Source organism: Drosophila biarmipes, chromosome 2L (assembly GCF_025231255.1).
Source record: "Drosophila biarmipes strain raj3 chromosome 2L, RU_DBia_V1.1, whole genome shotgun sequence".
In the NCBI taxonomy this organism is placed as follows: Eukaryota; Metazoa; Arthropoda; class Insecta; order Diptera; family Drosophilidae; genus Drosophila; species Drosophila biarmipes.
The window spans coordinates 22,716,830-22,731,811 of NC_066612.1; the positions used below are offsets into that span (position 1 = coordinate 22,716,830).

At 43.6% G+C, this 14,982-nt stretch overlaps 2 protein-coding genes across 3 annotated transcripts in view; both read left to right on the forward strand.

The window, feature by feature from the left end:
* LOC108036743 (uncharacterized) overlaps positions 1 to 9,594 on the forward strand; it is an 87,895-nt gene extending 78,301 nt beyond the window's left edge. The window contains exon 2 of the mRNA XM_017113052.3: positions 4,266 to 9,594. Coding sequence (XP_016968541.1) covers positions 4,266 to 6,905 — 2,640 coding nt within the window. The 3' untranslated portion in view covers positions 6,906 to 9,594. The remainder of the gene's footprint in view (positions 1 to 4,265) is intronic.
* Positions 9,595 to 12,892: 3,298 nt separating this feature from the next.
* Positions 12,893 to 14,326, forward strand: LOC108036709 (serine protease inhibitor 42Dd-like). Of its 2 annotated transcripts, none has more exons than XM_017113007.3 (4): positions 12,893 to 12,968; positions 13,032 to 13,867; positions 13,918 to 14,080; positions 14,132 to 14,326. In XM_017113007.3, exons 1-4 carry the CDS (start codon positions 12,956 to 12,958, stop codon positions 14,245 to 14,247), a joined length of 1,128 nt encoding a protein of 375 aa, XP_016968496.1. In that variant the 5' UTR covers positions 12,893 to 12,955; the 3' UTR covers positions 14,248 to 14,326. The 2 variants fall into 2 exon arrangements, with proteins under 2 accessions (XP_016968496.1, XP_016968497.1); XM_017113008.2 differs by having other exon boundaries at positions 14,160 to 14,312.
* The last annotated feature ends 656 nt before the right edge of the window (positions 14,327 to 14,982 follow it).

Here is a 14,982-nt window from a genome sequence, read left to right on the forward strand (position 1 = left end):
TGGGAAATCTTGTCCAGATGGGGCTGCGCTAAGAAGTAATCCGATGCTTATTGCTCCAATAAAAATACTTTCAAAATGTTTTTTGATAATGTATACACTTATTACCTTTAATTACTCGACCAGGAATATAGAACTCTAAGTTTAAAGTAAGCGTCAAATTAACACGGGCTGAGTATCAACCAATCCGCTTACCACTTTGAACCCTTTTCCTTGGAGCTCCCTAGTTGCCCGTGGATGTCATGGTCATGCTTCCAGACCCTTCACAAGCTGACTCTGCTTCTGTAACTTACTTTTTTAGTGCCCTGGCTTTGTTTTTCATGTTGGTGCCGGCTTGGAGCTCCCATCGCTCTCTTTCCTTCGTGGCAGACAACAACACGAGTGGAAAATTGTAAAATGTCGCCATCGGAAAGAGGGAAGAGAAATGGGATAGTAGCGAGTGTAATGTCGATTCGAATTCGGCGGGGTAAACAAGTTTACGGCCAGCGCCAGACGCCAACAAAAACAGCAGCAGAAACCAGGACTGCACGGGAAAAAATCGAGTGGAAATTAATTTAGGGGTCAGTTTTGAGGTAGGGTCAGAAAATATGTAGTTAAAGCAAAATATACCACCGGTGGTTGCTGTGATGGTGAAAAATTAATGTTAGTGAACCAATGAAAAAAGCGTGAATGTGAGAATCGGAGCCCGGCTACTCTTATACTCCTAAAACCCAATCCGAGTCGATCGGCTTGTTCGCTTGTCCGTCCGTCCGTATGAACGCTGATATCTTCGAAACCATCGGAGCCAGATAGGTGGCCTTCCAGATTGAGATACCTCAGCTTCACAGGCAGGGCAGTTCGTTGTGTTGCTCCTTTGGAAGCGTACATGGCTTCTGGTAGTCAGGACTCGACTCTAGCGTTCCCCCTTGTCTTCTTTAGTAGTGCTCCATCGCTTATGGATTTTACTTTTTGATACCCCGTTTGGTCGGTGGGTAGCAATTCTTCGAGTGCATTGCACAATAAGCAGCGACAACAAGATGACGCCATGAAATGCAGATGAAGCTGACAGCAGCCGAACTACGACGATGTCGGTGCAATGTTAAATGCATATGGGTCGCTGCTCCACTTCCACATGGCCGCCACTGCACCCGAGCATCGCAGCCTCCCGAGCTCGGGCCCGAACCGCAACCCAGAACCATCCCCATCAATTCAGGAACTTGCAGCAAGGCAGCAACAGCGGGACGACGGCGATCTTTGGCTGCATAATTGCCAGTCTAAATCAATGGGGCGCAAGTGGTTGCCGCTAAGCATGTTGCTGTTGCTGGCGTTGCACCCATACATGACTCGGTCGGACTTCATTGTCAACGCCGATTGCCAGTGCCGCTGCCGTCGCCGTCTCCATCGGCATCTCCCCATCCACATCCACATGCAACTCCATCGCCATCGCCATCTCCATGTCCCATGTCCCAAGCCTCATGTCCATGTCCGTCGCGGTCGTCGTCAATATTTGCCATGATCTTATCGTCGAGCGAGTCATGTCGCTGCCTTGCCCACGATTGCCCCTTGGAACCCCCTCCGCCGCACCTCTGAGCAACAGCGGCCACTTGGGTGCAATTATTTTCTTAGATACTCTTACCAACAGGGATCCTTCCCTTATTGGACTAAGAAGCTGAACGGCTTGACCCGTTTGAATGTGTCCAAATGATCGAGTTCAGAAATAAGTTCGGTGGTCGTGGATGCTCTTGGAACATCCACTGCTGGGCAGGGTATTCAGACTCCATACTCCCTCTTTACACCGATCTCCTACGACACTGCGATCCCCTCTTCCGGCTGCACTTCATCTTAGGTGCTGAGTTATGGCAGAAGACCTTGGACTTAAGCACTAGCGACGTCGATACGAAGAACCCAAACGGGGCCATCTTGCACCCGCACTCGCAACCAAGATGACTCCGCCACTGCCTCCCCCGCCACCGCCCACTGCCAATAGTGCAATTTGTCATTGCACCGTCAGCGACGACGCGTGCGCCAGCATGGAGACTCGAGTCACTGAGCTGCCGACTGCTCCTCGTCCATTCTGCTTGCAGGCACTGGGAGAAAATGTGTCTTGAATCAGAAAATTTGGCAAAAGATATACAATCTATGGAGGCAGGAATACTGAAGTCTATGTTTTTGAACTTGAAAATAGTTAATTTTTCTAAATCTGTAACAGGTGTATTTCAAAAATCATATGGGTAGCGTAGTCTAAAAAGCATTATAAGTATTGAGAAACAACCTGATGCTCTACAAAACAGTATTTTTGTTCGCGTTGTCTGACCAATTTCAGACCATACGTACTTGGGCAATACTGCCTAGAATCCTTTGAAGATTTCGCTCATTTGCCCTTTTTTTCGGTCCCTGAGTTTTGGGAGGGGCGACCTCACATTAACAATTTAAATATTTGTTCAGTAGTAGGTAAGCCATACTTTCACCCCACGTTCGTGGATTTTTGTCGAGTGTCGCTCGAGCTCCTTGACTGCCCCAGAGCCTCGTCATGTATCGCTGGCTGCCATCTGCTTACAGTTAAGCGACTGTCGGTCGCCGAGCTCCGAGAAGCAGGCCTCTCCTGCTGCGATTCGGTTTCGGTGGGTCTGGGATGGCGCTCCTTCGCGACGACTTCTTTATGGCTCTTGATTTTTATGATTTTGCTGTTTAATGGTTCATTTGTGGGCCTCGACTGCGAGTACGAGTGTGTCTGGCTTCCAGTTTTCTTATCGCTGCGTCCGTATCTTCCATAGCTCCTCCAATGTGTATCTTATTTTGTTTTATACTTTTCGTGGTTTGCCATCGTCGCCAGTTTGGGGCATTCTGCCGGCCTAATCTCCCTCCCTGGAGTGTTGCTTTTTTCAATTTATCTATTCGCGGGAAGCCAATTTTTGGGGCCTCTTGTTAACCAAAGTGGGGCCAAAAAGTGTGTTGCTGAAAACTTATACTGCATACTTTGAGGGTGCAAGGAGGTGGGGAGGAAACGAGAACTGGTAGTTGAGGCCCACAATTTAATAGTATCTCCCCCAAATACCAAAATCGAATGCCATGATTATGCTAATGAGCCGTTGTTGACACGCTCGCTGATCCCCGGCTCTGGGATCTACGGATCTCCATCATCATTAGCCCACCTTTCGGCTCAGCATTTACCAACTCAGCGGCAAATCTCCAAGAGGCGACTTCCTACCGCCTCGTTTCGATCATCGACATCGTTTGCTTTGGCCATTTGTTTAACTGCCGCTGTGACACCTCCTCTGCGTTGAAGCTGAGGACGGGTACGGCATGGGGCTGGGGCCGGTGCTGGTGCTGGAGGACGCGTTTGGCCTTGAAGCTGGCTATGGCGATGCCTTGGGTAATGGGTAATGGCGCCGCCTCCATTCAAAAATCACTTTATGGCTGCTGCGCATGCAGCTGAGGTTGCGTTGTCCATAATTGGACGCAGTGCCAATCATTTTAACAGCTACACAAACATGCAAACCGGAAACCGGCTGCGATTGCTCCCCTCCGTTTTCCCCACTCAATTCGCTTCTTCCTTTAACCATGCTGATAATGCAAATATGTACGGAAGATGGCAACTCGACTGTTGCATGCCGCTTAATTCGGCGTTTCTTAACCACTAAAAAGCTTACATATTTAGTGCTAGTTTTCAGCAAAAAATACAACGAATGATCTGGTTCGGCAAAACTTCCTCCAAAACCTTTCCCGAAATACTCCTTTACTCCGCAATTACAGGGTATAATGAGAGGTAGTAGTTAGAATGAGACAACTGATGGCAGCCACTTCAAAGCGGTCTGCAGTACCAGGGCGAGGATGAAGCCGCCGCCTGTCCAGGTCTCAGCCTCCTCAGTTTCCTTCCCTCCGCCGGATTCTGGTTCGGTCTCAATGACAATTGGCGCCATAGCCGCGGGGTGCGTTTGGGGCTTGGTGTCTGCCGAGGATCGCTGCTTGGGTAGTTGGGTTGTTTGTTTATAATTAGCCCACTCGCTTGCCACCGACTGCAACTCAAATCAATGATGACTACCGGTTTGGCCTGACTTCCTCGATAAGTTTTCTAGCAACATTAAAGCTTCCACGGGGGAACCGAATCCAAAGTGATCGTTGGAAAAAGAACTGTGTTATTGTAGTATTTTTTTAGGGTATAATTCGAATTTCCCTCTTGAAGTAAAAGCTTACATTGTCTATGTTTTCAATTCGATTTCCTTCCAGGGCCGCACTTTTATGATAGATCCATTTTCTAACGACTACCCTTTTCTTGAACCTCTTTGCAGGCGGAAATGCTTATGGATGACGGTCTCTTGGGCTCGGGGCATGTTCTGGGATTGGCTGGCCACCCACATGGCTTGGTGGGCGCCTTGGCCCCGCCCCCGCCTCCGCCGCTGAAGCAGCCGCAGATGGACATTCCCAGCGGCAAGAAGCAGCTGCAGCAGCTCAAGGGGACGTCGGCGGCGGCTTCCACGTTCGAGTACCACTATCAGTTCATGTGTGCGCACTTGGAAAGGGAGCGAGAGCACCTTCCGCACTCGCACCCCCTGAGCCACCAGCATCGGGCTGTTCTGGTGGCCCACCCACATGGACCGCATCACCACCCACCACCCACGCTGAACTCCGCGTCGGCCTTCCGACCTTGGGGACCCACCAACTCCAAGGCTTTTCTGCACGCCTATAACGCCACGCTATCTTCCCTACCATACGCCTGCCAGGAACCACCAGAACTCCAGAATCCTGAGCGGGTGGTGAGGAGTACGGACAAGAGATATGCGGAGAGGACTTACCAACCCAACGTGGCCTTGGCCCCGCGGAAGAGTATACTGTCTAAGGAGAGGGACAAGGACAGGGAGCGCTTGGAAAGGGAGGTAATGGTGCGTCAGAGATTGAGGGAAAAGGAGACGGATCACCAGGTGGTGCACATTAAGCAGGAGCGATCGCAGACACCACCGCCACCCACGACATCGCCACCCGAGGTACTGCAGGCCCCTCTGGACGTCGTAGAGGCACCTCAGACCTCCTCGAGTGGCAGCAATTCCCCACTACCCGCCCATCTGCCTGCAACACCAGCCACTAGACCACCCAATGCTGCCGATGCACCGCCAACACCCACTAACCTCCGAAACATGCGCAGTCCGGAGGAGTTTTCAGCGGGAGGCAGCAATGAGATTACGTCCTCCACGTCGCCACACCATCAGCAGTCGTCGCACCTCCAGGTGGTGCCACAATCGGCAGGAGCTCAACCCCCGTCGCAGCACGTTATAGCCACCGTTAATCAGCATGCCAAACTTTTGCCCAGTTCCAGTTCCCTACCAAACGGCAATGGAAGTTCACCACTGGCCGCCACAAACAACGAACCGAGTCGGATTAGGATCAACAAGAACCTGATGGGCCACCAGCCGGTGGTTGGGGTGAGCGGCATTGCTCCACACCACAACTCGCACCACCCAACGCACATGCACCACTTCAGCCTTGGGTACTACAAGAGCCAGGCCTCCTCACCCACTCAATCCTCCAGTGCTGGCCTGAACCTGAGTACCCACTCATCGAATGTGGTCAGTTCGCCCCATCCTCCGAACCATCAGAAGTCCCAGCACAGTTCCGGGGGCTCTGGGATCCATAGCTTGAAAAATGGTAAGCCCCATTTGGGCAGCGAATTCGAGTTATCCACGGACACTGATGATACTGACAGTCTGAACGGAGAGCCCGACTCGAGTGCCATGTTACCACCTTGGGAGCAGGCTGTGGAATCCCTGAGAGAAACTCGACCCAGAGACCGGGAGAGAGTCCTTCACCTACTCCAGAGATTACTGCAAGAGAACCATCAATACCGATATAATAACATACAGTTGAGTGAACTGCTCCACAAGCAGGATCTCCACATAGCCGACCTTACGGAGCAACTTCAGAGATATCGCAGGCAATGCGAGGAGCAGGTCTGCAAAGTAGACCTTCGAAAGATGCCATACAAGCCGCAAACCCGGCTGGAGGAGCCGGTAGAAGAGGGTCGGGGAGATCCCGAAGAGAACGAGGACTTGGAGGAAGAGGAAATGGAGGACAGGGCTAATAACAATAACCAACAGGAGCTGTCTTCCCTGGCAAAGCCCCCAACAAATGGCCTGCGACGAATTGCCACGCCCCTAAACTGTTGTGTGAGTGAAGGGGATTTCGGAAAGCTTGGTGAGCCCGAAAGCAAAAGAATAAAGCTGCAGGCCGAAGAGAAACTTGAGGACCGGCAGGTGGAAGAAGAGGAAAGTCCCTCTAATATGTCGGAGCCAGGCGACTTGGAAAAACCCCAAGAAAGTGGCGAGAAAAGCCCGCCAAATAGTAATCTAAAAAGTCCCCTGCCAAGTCAAACATCCAGCGACGAGGACATGGAGGAAGATGAAGACGAGGAGGACGAGGAGGATGACGAAGAAGTTCAGATAGAAGCCCCCCACAGCAGTGCTTTGGCCATGCCCCCCACGGCCACAACGCCCCTGTCGCCGGACTCGGCGGCCACTGCCGGACAGTTGTTTGATAGTAGCAACAGCAGCGATGAGTCCTCGATGAAAAAGGCCCAGATGTCCGCCAGTCATGCACTGGAAAAAATAAGCAGTCGTGTAGGCAGTGAGGACAACAATCAGACACGCGAAGAGGAAAGTCAGGAGGAGGAGGCAGAGGAGAATGCAGTAGAAGACGAGTCCGATGACGATGAGGTGCCCCTGCAGCAGCGACAGCAGCAACAGCGCCACCGGGTGGGGCCTCAGACCGTGCTCGGTGGAGCAGCCCCCGTCGGACACCACCACGCACCACCACATGCCCCCATGGCCACCAAGGCCAGCAAGAAGCAAACGCCACCAGCACCACCCAGTGCAGCCACATCCACCACAGCATCAGCGACAACGAACTGCGAGTTACAAATCAAGAAGGAAATAACCTAGAGTTAAATCCCACAGTCCCTCTCACAGAACGGCTCTTTCACACGCACGTCAAAACAGTTACAACTTAGTTAAGATCCCCATTTCTTTTTGAGAAGAAAGTGCCGACGAAATTCAAGCACAAAGCCCAATCGCACACATTGCCTATTCGCAAACAGGAAGAAATTATATCTAAGCTAGGAAAAGCGGCTTTTGAATTTGCTACACCTTTCATACAAATAAATAAATGAAGTGTGCGCATCTTTGTATCTTATAAACTGTCAAATCGATGTGTATTTCAAGCTTCTGAAATCGATATGTAAATCCAAAGGCATTTTTTCTTACTTTCTTGCATAACGTTTCCCTTCAACAAAACACTATTCGAAATTTTAAAGTACACTTGAAACCATTTCACATAGCTTGAATTGATCTCACTTTTAGAAAGAAAAGAACTAATACAAATTTATTTAGGCTTTCCTATTTCGAAAACTTCAGCGTTGCTTGCAGAAATAATACATGAAACCAAAGCTTTAAAGGAAAATTAACTTGTGTATATTATTCAACGACCAATTTGTGCGTGTGTTTTTACCACTTACTGTTAAACTAATTAAGTTATTCTTTTTACACTCGTCAGCTCGGAAAGACAATTTAGGTCCAAACTAATATTTAAAGCGAGGCTTCGAAAAAAAAACTTAGTAAAGGTTTTTCTTTGGTTAGACAGGGAGCTGTATTTTGTTTACAAAGGAAATATATATATCGACCTCTGCAAACCGATGTAATTACATTTAGTTTTACCTTGACTTATGTTGAACAGAAACAGAAACACTGATGGAGCAAAGAGAAAACACACAAAATGAACCCACCACAGATAACAACACAAATAAATGCTAACCACTTCTAAAATAATTATTGTTATAGGAGGAAAACAAATGTTTAAAAATAAGATGTTGCCGCGTTAAATTTATACAATAAAAATAAGAGTAATATTCTACGATATATAATAGAGGGTGAGCAGCAATTGCGGGAATATTAGTTATTATTAAGCCTCCACGAGAAGCACGAACATATACACAACATAAATAAAGATTAATATTTATTGTAGCAGCTAGTTCTAATTCGAGCAATTCTCTTAATTGTATAATTATAGACTTATGTTATCCTTCACCTTGTAAGCTTTGCTCTGTAGGCATTTAGTTTCTTAGAGTCTTACCGTACCACAACATTTGCTAATAGTTTAAGGCTTCTGTGAGGGACAGTTCTGTGTCTATTGAAAACGGCATCGAATGGTCTTAATTTTTGTATATAATTCTTTCTTCGACGAGATTAGGGTACTACGGATTTTAGTTGCCAACACTTTGTGAGAAACATATGTATATGCTAGATATCTTCTGGATGATAACCAACTGGAAACAAACCCAAGCCAAGAGCCAAGCGAAAAGAGCGCAGAGATTTCTAAAATCTATAAACTTTTGTTATTAAACATATTTCATAAATTATTTATGCTTGTGTGTGTTTGTACTTTCTAAAAGAAAACATTTCGTTTTGTATTTAAGAATCCATTTTCTAGGCTGAAACAGAGAAAAGGAAACAAAACTTTTAAACCAATTCAAACCAAATTTTGTCTATATTTTAAGCTAAAATTATGTACATTTGAGCCATTGAACATAAAATAAAACATTTATAAACAATTAAAATTGACCTAAGCATGAGCAGTACATTGTTATGCTTATTAAAGAAAGCTAAATAAAATATATACTGCAAAAACAAAAAAAACATATTACAATTGCTATGCAAAAATATAAAACAAAGCAATTTACTAAACATTGTAAATTAATTCTCTTAAATTTTGTGTTTTATTTTTCAGACCAGAACCAGTACGATAATAATTACATTAATGAAATTATATAACAGATAAAGCAGTACAGTATCGATTGAAAAGGGACGAAAAATGGTTAATCAAAAACATAAAAACGGTTTTCAGCAAATTTCGTGTACTTATGGCCAAATTTTACAAACAACTAAAATAGTTAAACATACATAGACGAGAGAAACCGAAACATTTTTTGTATCATTTTTGCTAACAACCCAAAGAGATAAACAACAAAAAACAATCATTTTTATAATTAAACGATTAAAGTACATTGACAAATTTTACATAACCCGAGTGTTTATATATGAAATATAACATATTTAACTTTAAATACGAGAAGGAACGATGCCCAGCAAAATGCGAGCGTCTTTGCCCCGCTTATGAATGCGACTTCAAATTGTTCAAAGTTAAATGTTCAAAGGCTAAGGATTCAGAAGAACAAGAAATCACAAAATAATGGCATAAGTTACATATATATTAATTATTTAAGCATGCAGCAACAAATCCGCGTCTTGTCAAAATACAACATATACATAATTATATGTCTGACGATTCAGAATGCAGAAATAAAATGTACAAATTGTGGAGCAAATTAACAATAGAAAATGTAGTGAGAATTCGGGGGATAGAGGAGTATGAACGAAAACATCAAATGAAATGCACCACAAGCAAACAAGTTTAATCAAATTAAACAGTTAATAATAAAACAAATTTGACTTCAACGTTTCATATTTAAGTAGTGCAGAAACAAATAAATACAAATGAGAACAAAAATAAATTATTACATATGTAATGAAAACAAAAACAACCAATAAACAAGCGATAAATATTATGCAAAATATATACATATAATTTTTATTTTCAAAGGAAGAGATGCAGGAAATCAAAGCACTTAAGATGTGTTCTACTCTGGACTTGCGAAGTGATGATGTGTATAGATGGAAGATTTTCTCCAATCCATCATTTTCAGATCAAACAAAAACACCTCTTAACGAGGTAAAAACCTAGTTTCGATCAAACCTGCAACAAACAAAAGTTCTGATATCAACTCTTGTGACGAAAATGTATTTTAAAATGTAAACTCATTCTTAGTTTTTATATTGGGCACACTGATATTCAATACGTGCAAGGGACCGGGCAAAAAGCTAGAACTAGACCAAGTAAACTTGCTTATCAATTAATTTGATTATCGATCTTTAACTATTTCAAATTGCCTATGCTTGGGCTCTGTTTCGCAGATTCACATTTTCCGTTTTTTTCCAAAATTTAAATTTTAGTTTACGACCTTCTCCCCTTTTCTTCTCCTGATTCTAATTCTTTTCTGTTTCATCACTTTTATAAAACCGACAAGAAGGACCGCTTTAGTCAAGTGCCCAGACTATCAGATACCCCTTACTCAGCTTAAGGGAGCAAAAGAAAAAGGGATATATACATATGTATGTATAAGCAGAAGGGAGATGCGCTGTGCAGGAGTCCAAGTCCGACTCTTCTAGCTTTTATAGTTTCCGATATCTCAGCGTGTATACGGACAGACGGACAAGGTTAGACCAACTTGGCTAGTGATCCTGACCAAGAATACCAAGAATTATGGGGTCGGAAACGCTTCCTTAGACCAACTTGGCTAGTGATCCTGACCAAGAATACCAAGAATTATGGGGTCGGAAACGCTTCCTTCTCGGCGGTTTGTGTTCTTTCTCTTCCATAAAATTAGACATACTTTTCCCGATCTGGTAACACCACCCGCTTCTTTCTTTTTAATGCTCCTTTCTGCATAGCGAAGACCCTTCCTTTTAAGCCAGGTTTTCAACCTTATACTAGCAACTTGACTCTACATGATATTTTACACACAATATAACTTATTTTTTACAAGTTTTATTAATGTAAATAAAATCAAAGTGTTGCTTAAAAAAATGTTGCGCAACACGCTGCGCAAGTTTCTCTCCAGTGTTGCCACACCGTTTACTTATTCCATACCTATCCTTCGTTTTGAAGGACTCTTGTTAAGAAATTATCTATTTATTTTCGTTTTAATCGTGTATAAGTTGTACAAAAAGCAAAGCAAATGCTTAATTAATTAATTAACATATTTCGACCCCAACGTGGCATGTCGATAGATATTAATGAGACAAATACATTTTAGCAAAAATTATTTTTCTATCATAAAAAACTGGGCGCTACAGATTGTGGGCGTTAGAGAGGGCAAGGCACCCGCTGAAACAAACTTGCGCTGGGCAGGAAACCCAGGAGTCTGTATGCCAAGTCTGATGTCCTAGCTCTTCTAGTCTCCGAGATCTCAGCGTTCATACGGACAGACGGTTAGACGGACATGGTTAGATCGACTCGGCTAGTGATCCTGATCACGAATATAAATACTTTACCTTTTACCTGTTAAATACTTTCTGACCAATTTTTTGTCCCCTTTTACTCTACGAGTAACGGGTATAAAAATCCAGTGTAAAACGAAAACCTGGCAGATACAATAAGAAAGGAAGTTAACTTCGGCCAGCCGAAGTTCGAATACCCTTTCAGTTATAAGAAACAATCAACGTTAGTAACACAATGTTAAATTTTTAAGGATTGTTGCTAGATTCAGTGATATTAAAAAAAAATATTTCACTATTTCTCTGACCGTTTCTTTGACAGCTATATGTTAAAGTCGTCCGATTTTTAATTCGAAATGCTAAAAAATAAATATAATTCTTCCCAGTATTATATAATTATTTGTCAAAAAAACATCAACGATATAATTTTGTTATATTATTTTCCCACCAATTTTCCGATGTTCCTATGGCAGCTACATATATGATATAGTCGTCCGATTTTGATAAGAAAGAAAAAATATTTAAATAATCGCGGTGGTATTTAGACAACAGACATATTTGAAGAACGTAAATTCGAAATACTTTTCTTTTTCGCTTAACTAGTTTCACAACACAAATTTCGGGTGTACAAAATATATCTATATATAGCTGATTTTTTGTGTGTTACTTTTGAACGGAGATTCTATTGAGAGTTGAGGTGTCATTCGACGCGTATTTTAGGTGAGAATACAACTAGGTTAATAGCGGTGAATAATTATCCCCACCGCCCCCAACAGATAAAATTAGCCAAATTTTTACTTTTACACTTTCGCCACCCTTTCTCCCAAACCATTTGATGATTATCTTAGACTTGATTTTCTTTGTGAACGACTACTATCGCCTTCGCACATCCTCCTGGTGCGCTTCGTCACTACGTGGAGTGCCATCCACGGTGATATTTCAACGGACCATATCGAATTAGTGTGAAATACAAAAAGTTGTTCAGTGAGTCGCTTAGGGGCGAGGCAGAGGCTACCAATCTGGCCATCGCAACAAAAGCAGCATGGAGTATCAGCAGTTGGGTCCTTATCAGACGCTCGATAATGTAAAAGCAGTAATTACTCCAAGTAACGTGGCACCCGATAAAAGCGCGGTACACTCTTTCAAAACTAGAAACTTTGCCAACAAATAGGCCAAAAGGATCTCTGTACCAACTCCTCGGATCTCAGCACCCTATTGGAGGGTACAGGTGTCAGAATCGGCAAAGACTTTATAGAACTTGACGAAGGAGGCGTTTCGATAGGAAGGGGAGCAAAGGATTCCATTAGCAAGATTGGTTAGCGATACGTCGTCTTATTTTCCTTATTATCCTTTCCAGAAAACAGAAAAGGAAGGCATTATTTTAACGCCAACCATCCGTTTGTCTTCCTAATTCGTGAATCGAACGCAACTATAATATCGTAGTTATCATAGGCTGATACAGCAATCAGAAAAAGTTTCTACTGTCCATCTACGGGCCGAAAAGATTTTTCAATTTTAGCAAATAAAGTGTGCAATCTTGGTGAACCTATATCTTCCTTGCACTCTCCTTAGCTGCGTTAGTGGTATTTGATAGTTGATAATAATGGTAACGTAACTTTTTGAAAGCCAATACCAATGTCCTTAATTATTTATTTATTAATTAGTAATTGCATAGGTCTCCTTCAGCCTTTTGTCTTACTGTAATTGACTACAGAAGTGCATTGATTGTTCTGTTTTTAGCTCGTTTACCTTTGGATACAGCTTTAGGCTGCTGATAATGGACTCCGTGAAGTTGATACTCCATGACAAATTGCCATCTTTCGCGAATATATAATTGCAGATTTTTGAATTACTCGCAGTTGAGAGCAGTTGGGAGGAGAACAATGAAGTATCTTTGTAAGTAAGAATTCGAGTAAATACTTTTCTGCTTACCATTTAAACTCTATTTCCCGTTTGAAGGTTTGGTCCTATTGGCCACGTCAGTTGTAGGTCAGTTCACCGAGCATCTCTTCCGAAATTGGGTACAGGATCAGAAAAGTACTAACTTCATTGTCTCGACACTATGCGTCGAAGTTGGTATGAGCATGCTCCTCATGGGGGCGGAGGGAAACACAAAGGATGAGCTAAGGAGAGCACTGGTCCTTCCAGAAAACAAGAACGAAGTAGCCAAAATATACGACAAGCTTTTGACTAACCTCGAAAAGCGAAAGAAGGTGGCCATGCTCCACATTGCGAATCGTCTGTTCGTCAACGATTCCTATGGAATTAATAGAAACTTCAATAAGCTTCTGAAGAAGTCGTTCAGAGCGGAGGTAGAGGCGATCGATCTGACCGATCGATCGAAGGCAGCATGGACCATCAGCGATTGGGTGCTTGATCAGACCCTCGATAGCGTAAAAGGTACAATCACACCCGGCGACTTGAGATCCGGAGAAAGTGCGATCCTTGTGAACGCCGCTTTCATCAAGGGCTACTGGAAGACTAGGTTTGAAAAAAGGAGCACCAAACTCACGACATTCCATGTATCTGCTGCCCAGAAAGGGTTGGTGCACATGATGTCTTGTGTGGGTAGATTTAAGATGCGAACTTCGGACCATGACAAAATCATTGAGCTGCCTTTCGCCTACTCCAACCTTTCCATGATAGTCGTTCTACCCAAAAGTAATGGGTGTCTCAGAAGGGCAGAAAAAACAATCGAAAGGTTTTCCGAGACCCTAAGTGAAGTGCAAGTGCATTTGCAACTGCCCAAATTTAAAATCGAATTTCGCACAGAACTCGTCGATACTCTTAAAAAGGTATGTGCGATCGGCTTTTCCCTAACATTTGTTATGTGTTTAATTTACAGATGGGAATAATCGATCTCTTTACCAACTCCTCGGACCTCAGCGGCCTGCTGACGGAGACTGGTACCAGAGTTAGCCAAGTCGTGCACAAAGGCTTCATAGAGATCAACGAGGAGGGAGCCTCGGCTGGAGCAGCACTCGCAGGGACTGCGCAGGGTTTATCAGGTACTACAAGCTTACTTTTGCAAATGCTGTTTTATTGTTTTGTTCCCCCAGACTATCCGGGGTCGGTATATTCTTTTAGAGCCGATAGGCCGTTTGTCTTTTTAATTCGCGGTAAGAATACCGTTTACTTCCGGGGACGCGTCGTTGATCCACGGAGTACATCTTAAAAAACTATAAAATTGGAAAAGAAAACGGAAGCCTGAAGATAGATGTTAATGATTAAAACAAAGTTTTTTCCACACTTTAACAAAATTTTTAAAATGGTGGGCGTTAGACAGGTTTCAGCGTCTGCGTATGGGCGTTCGTGGGCCACCTGCTGGAATAAACTCGAGAACCTCAGGAATCTGCACGCCAAATCCCATCCTTTCAGCTTTTATAGTCACAAACATAGGTACATACTCAAAAAAATGTGTTTTCCTATTTGACTCTAAATTGTGTCAATTCAACAAAGACGTTGTGCGACAACCAACTGGTAAGGTTCTGCCTCTGATGCGAAAGGTCCGAGGTTCAAGTAGAATATCTAAAACTACCTTATCAATTGTAACAACAAAGTTTGAATGCTTTCAGACTGCAAAAAATAAACATAAATTTGTCATGGGAAAACTCGAAGCACTAACCCTCAGTCTCTGAGCCTCGCATACATTCTTTTCTTTGTTGTGGCAAAAAAGTATTTCCTTAAAAAACGTTTTCCAAGTGGCAAATTCATTCCCTCCGCATCAGAGATCTTTTGACACTCAATAGGGTCACATTGACGCGTAACAGGGTCATATTGATACGACTTCGTGGGTGTAGAATAACGGCTACAAAATGTTGTTCCTAACATTAACGCCGTCGACCGTCTTCGCCATTAGTAACTCCGCTGAATGGAGACAAAGCACAGCTATTAGGCTTTTCCGGCATTG

Bases quoted from the DNA above. Each gene is read 5' to 3' on its own strand.
- LOC108036709 (XM_017113007.3), top strand. The intron at 13,868-13,917 runs GTATGTGCGATC...TTTAATTTACAG, and splicing joins TCGTCGATACTCTTAAAAAG to ATGGGAATAATCGATCTCTT. The intron at 14,081-14,131 runs GTACTACAAGCT...TTGTTCCCCCAG, and splicing joins GACTGCGCAGGGTTTATCAG to ACTATCCGGGGTCGGTATAT.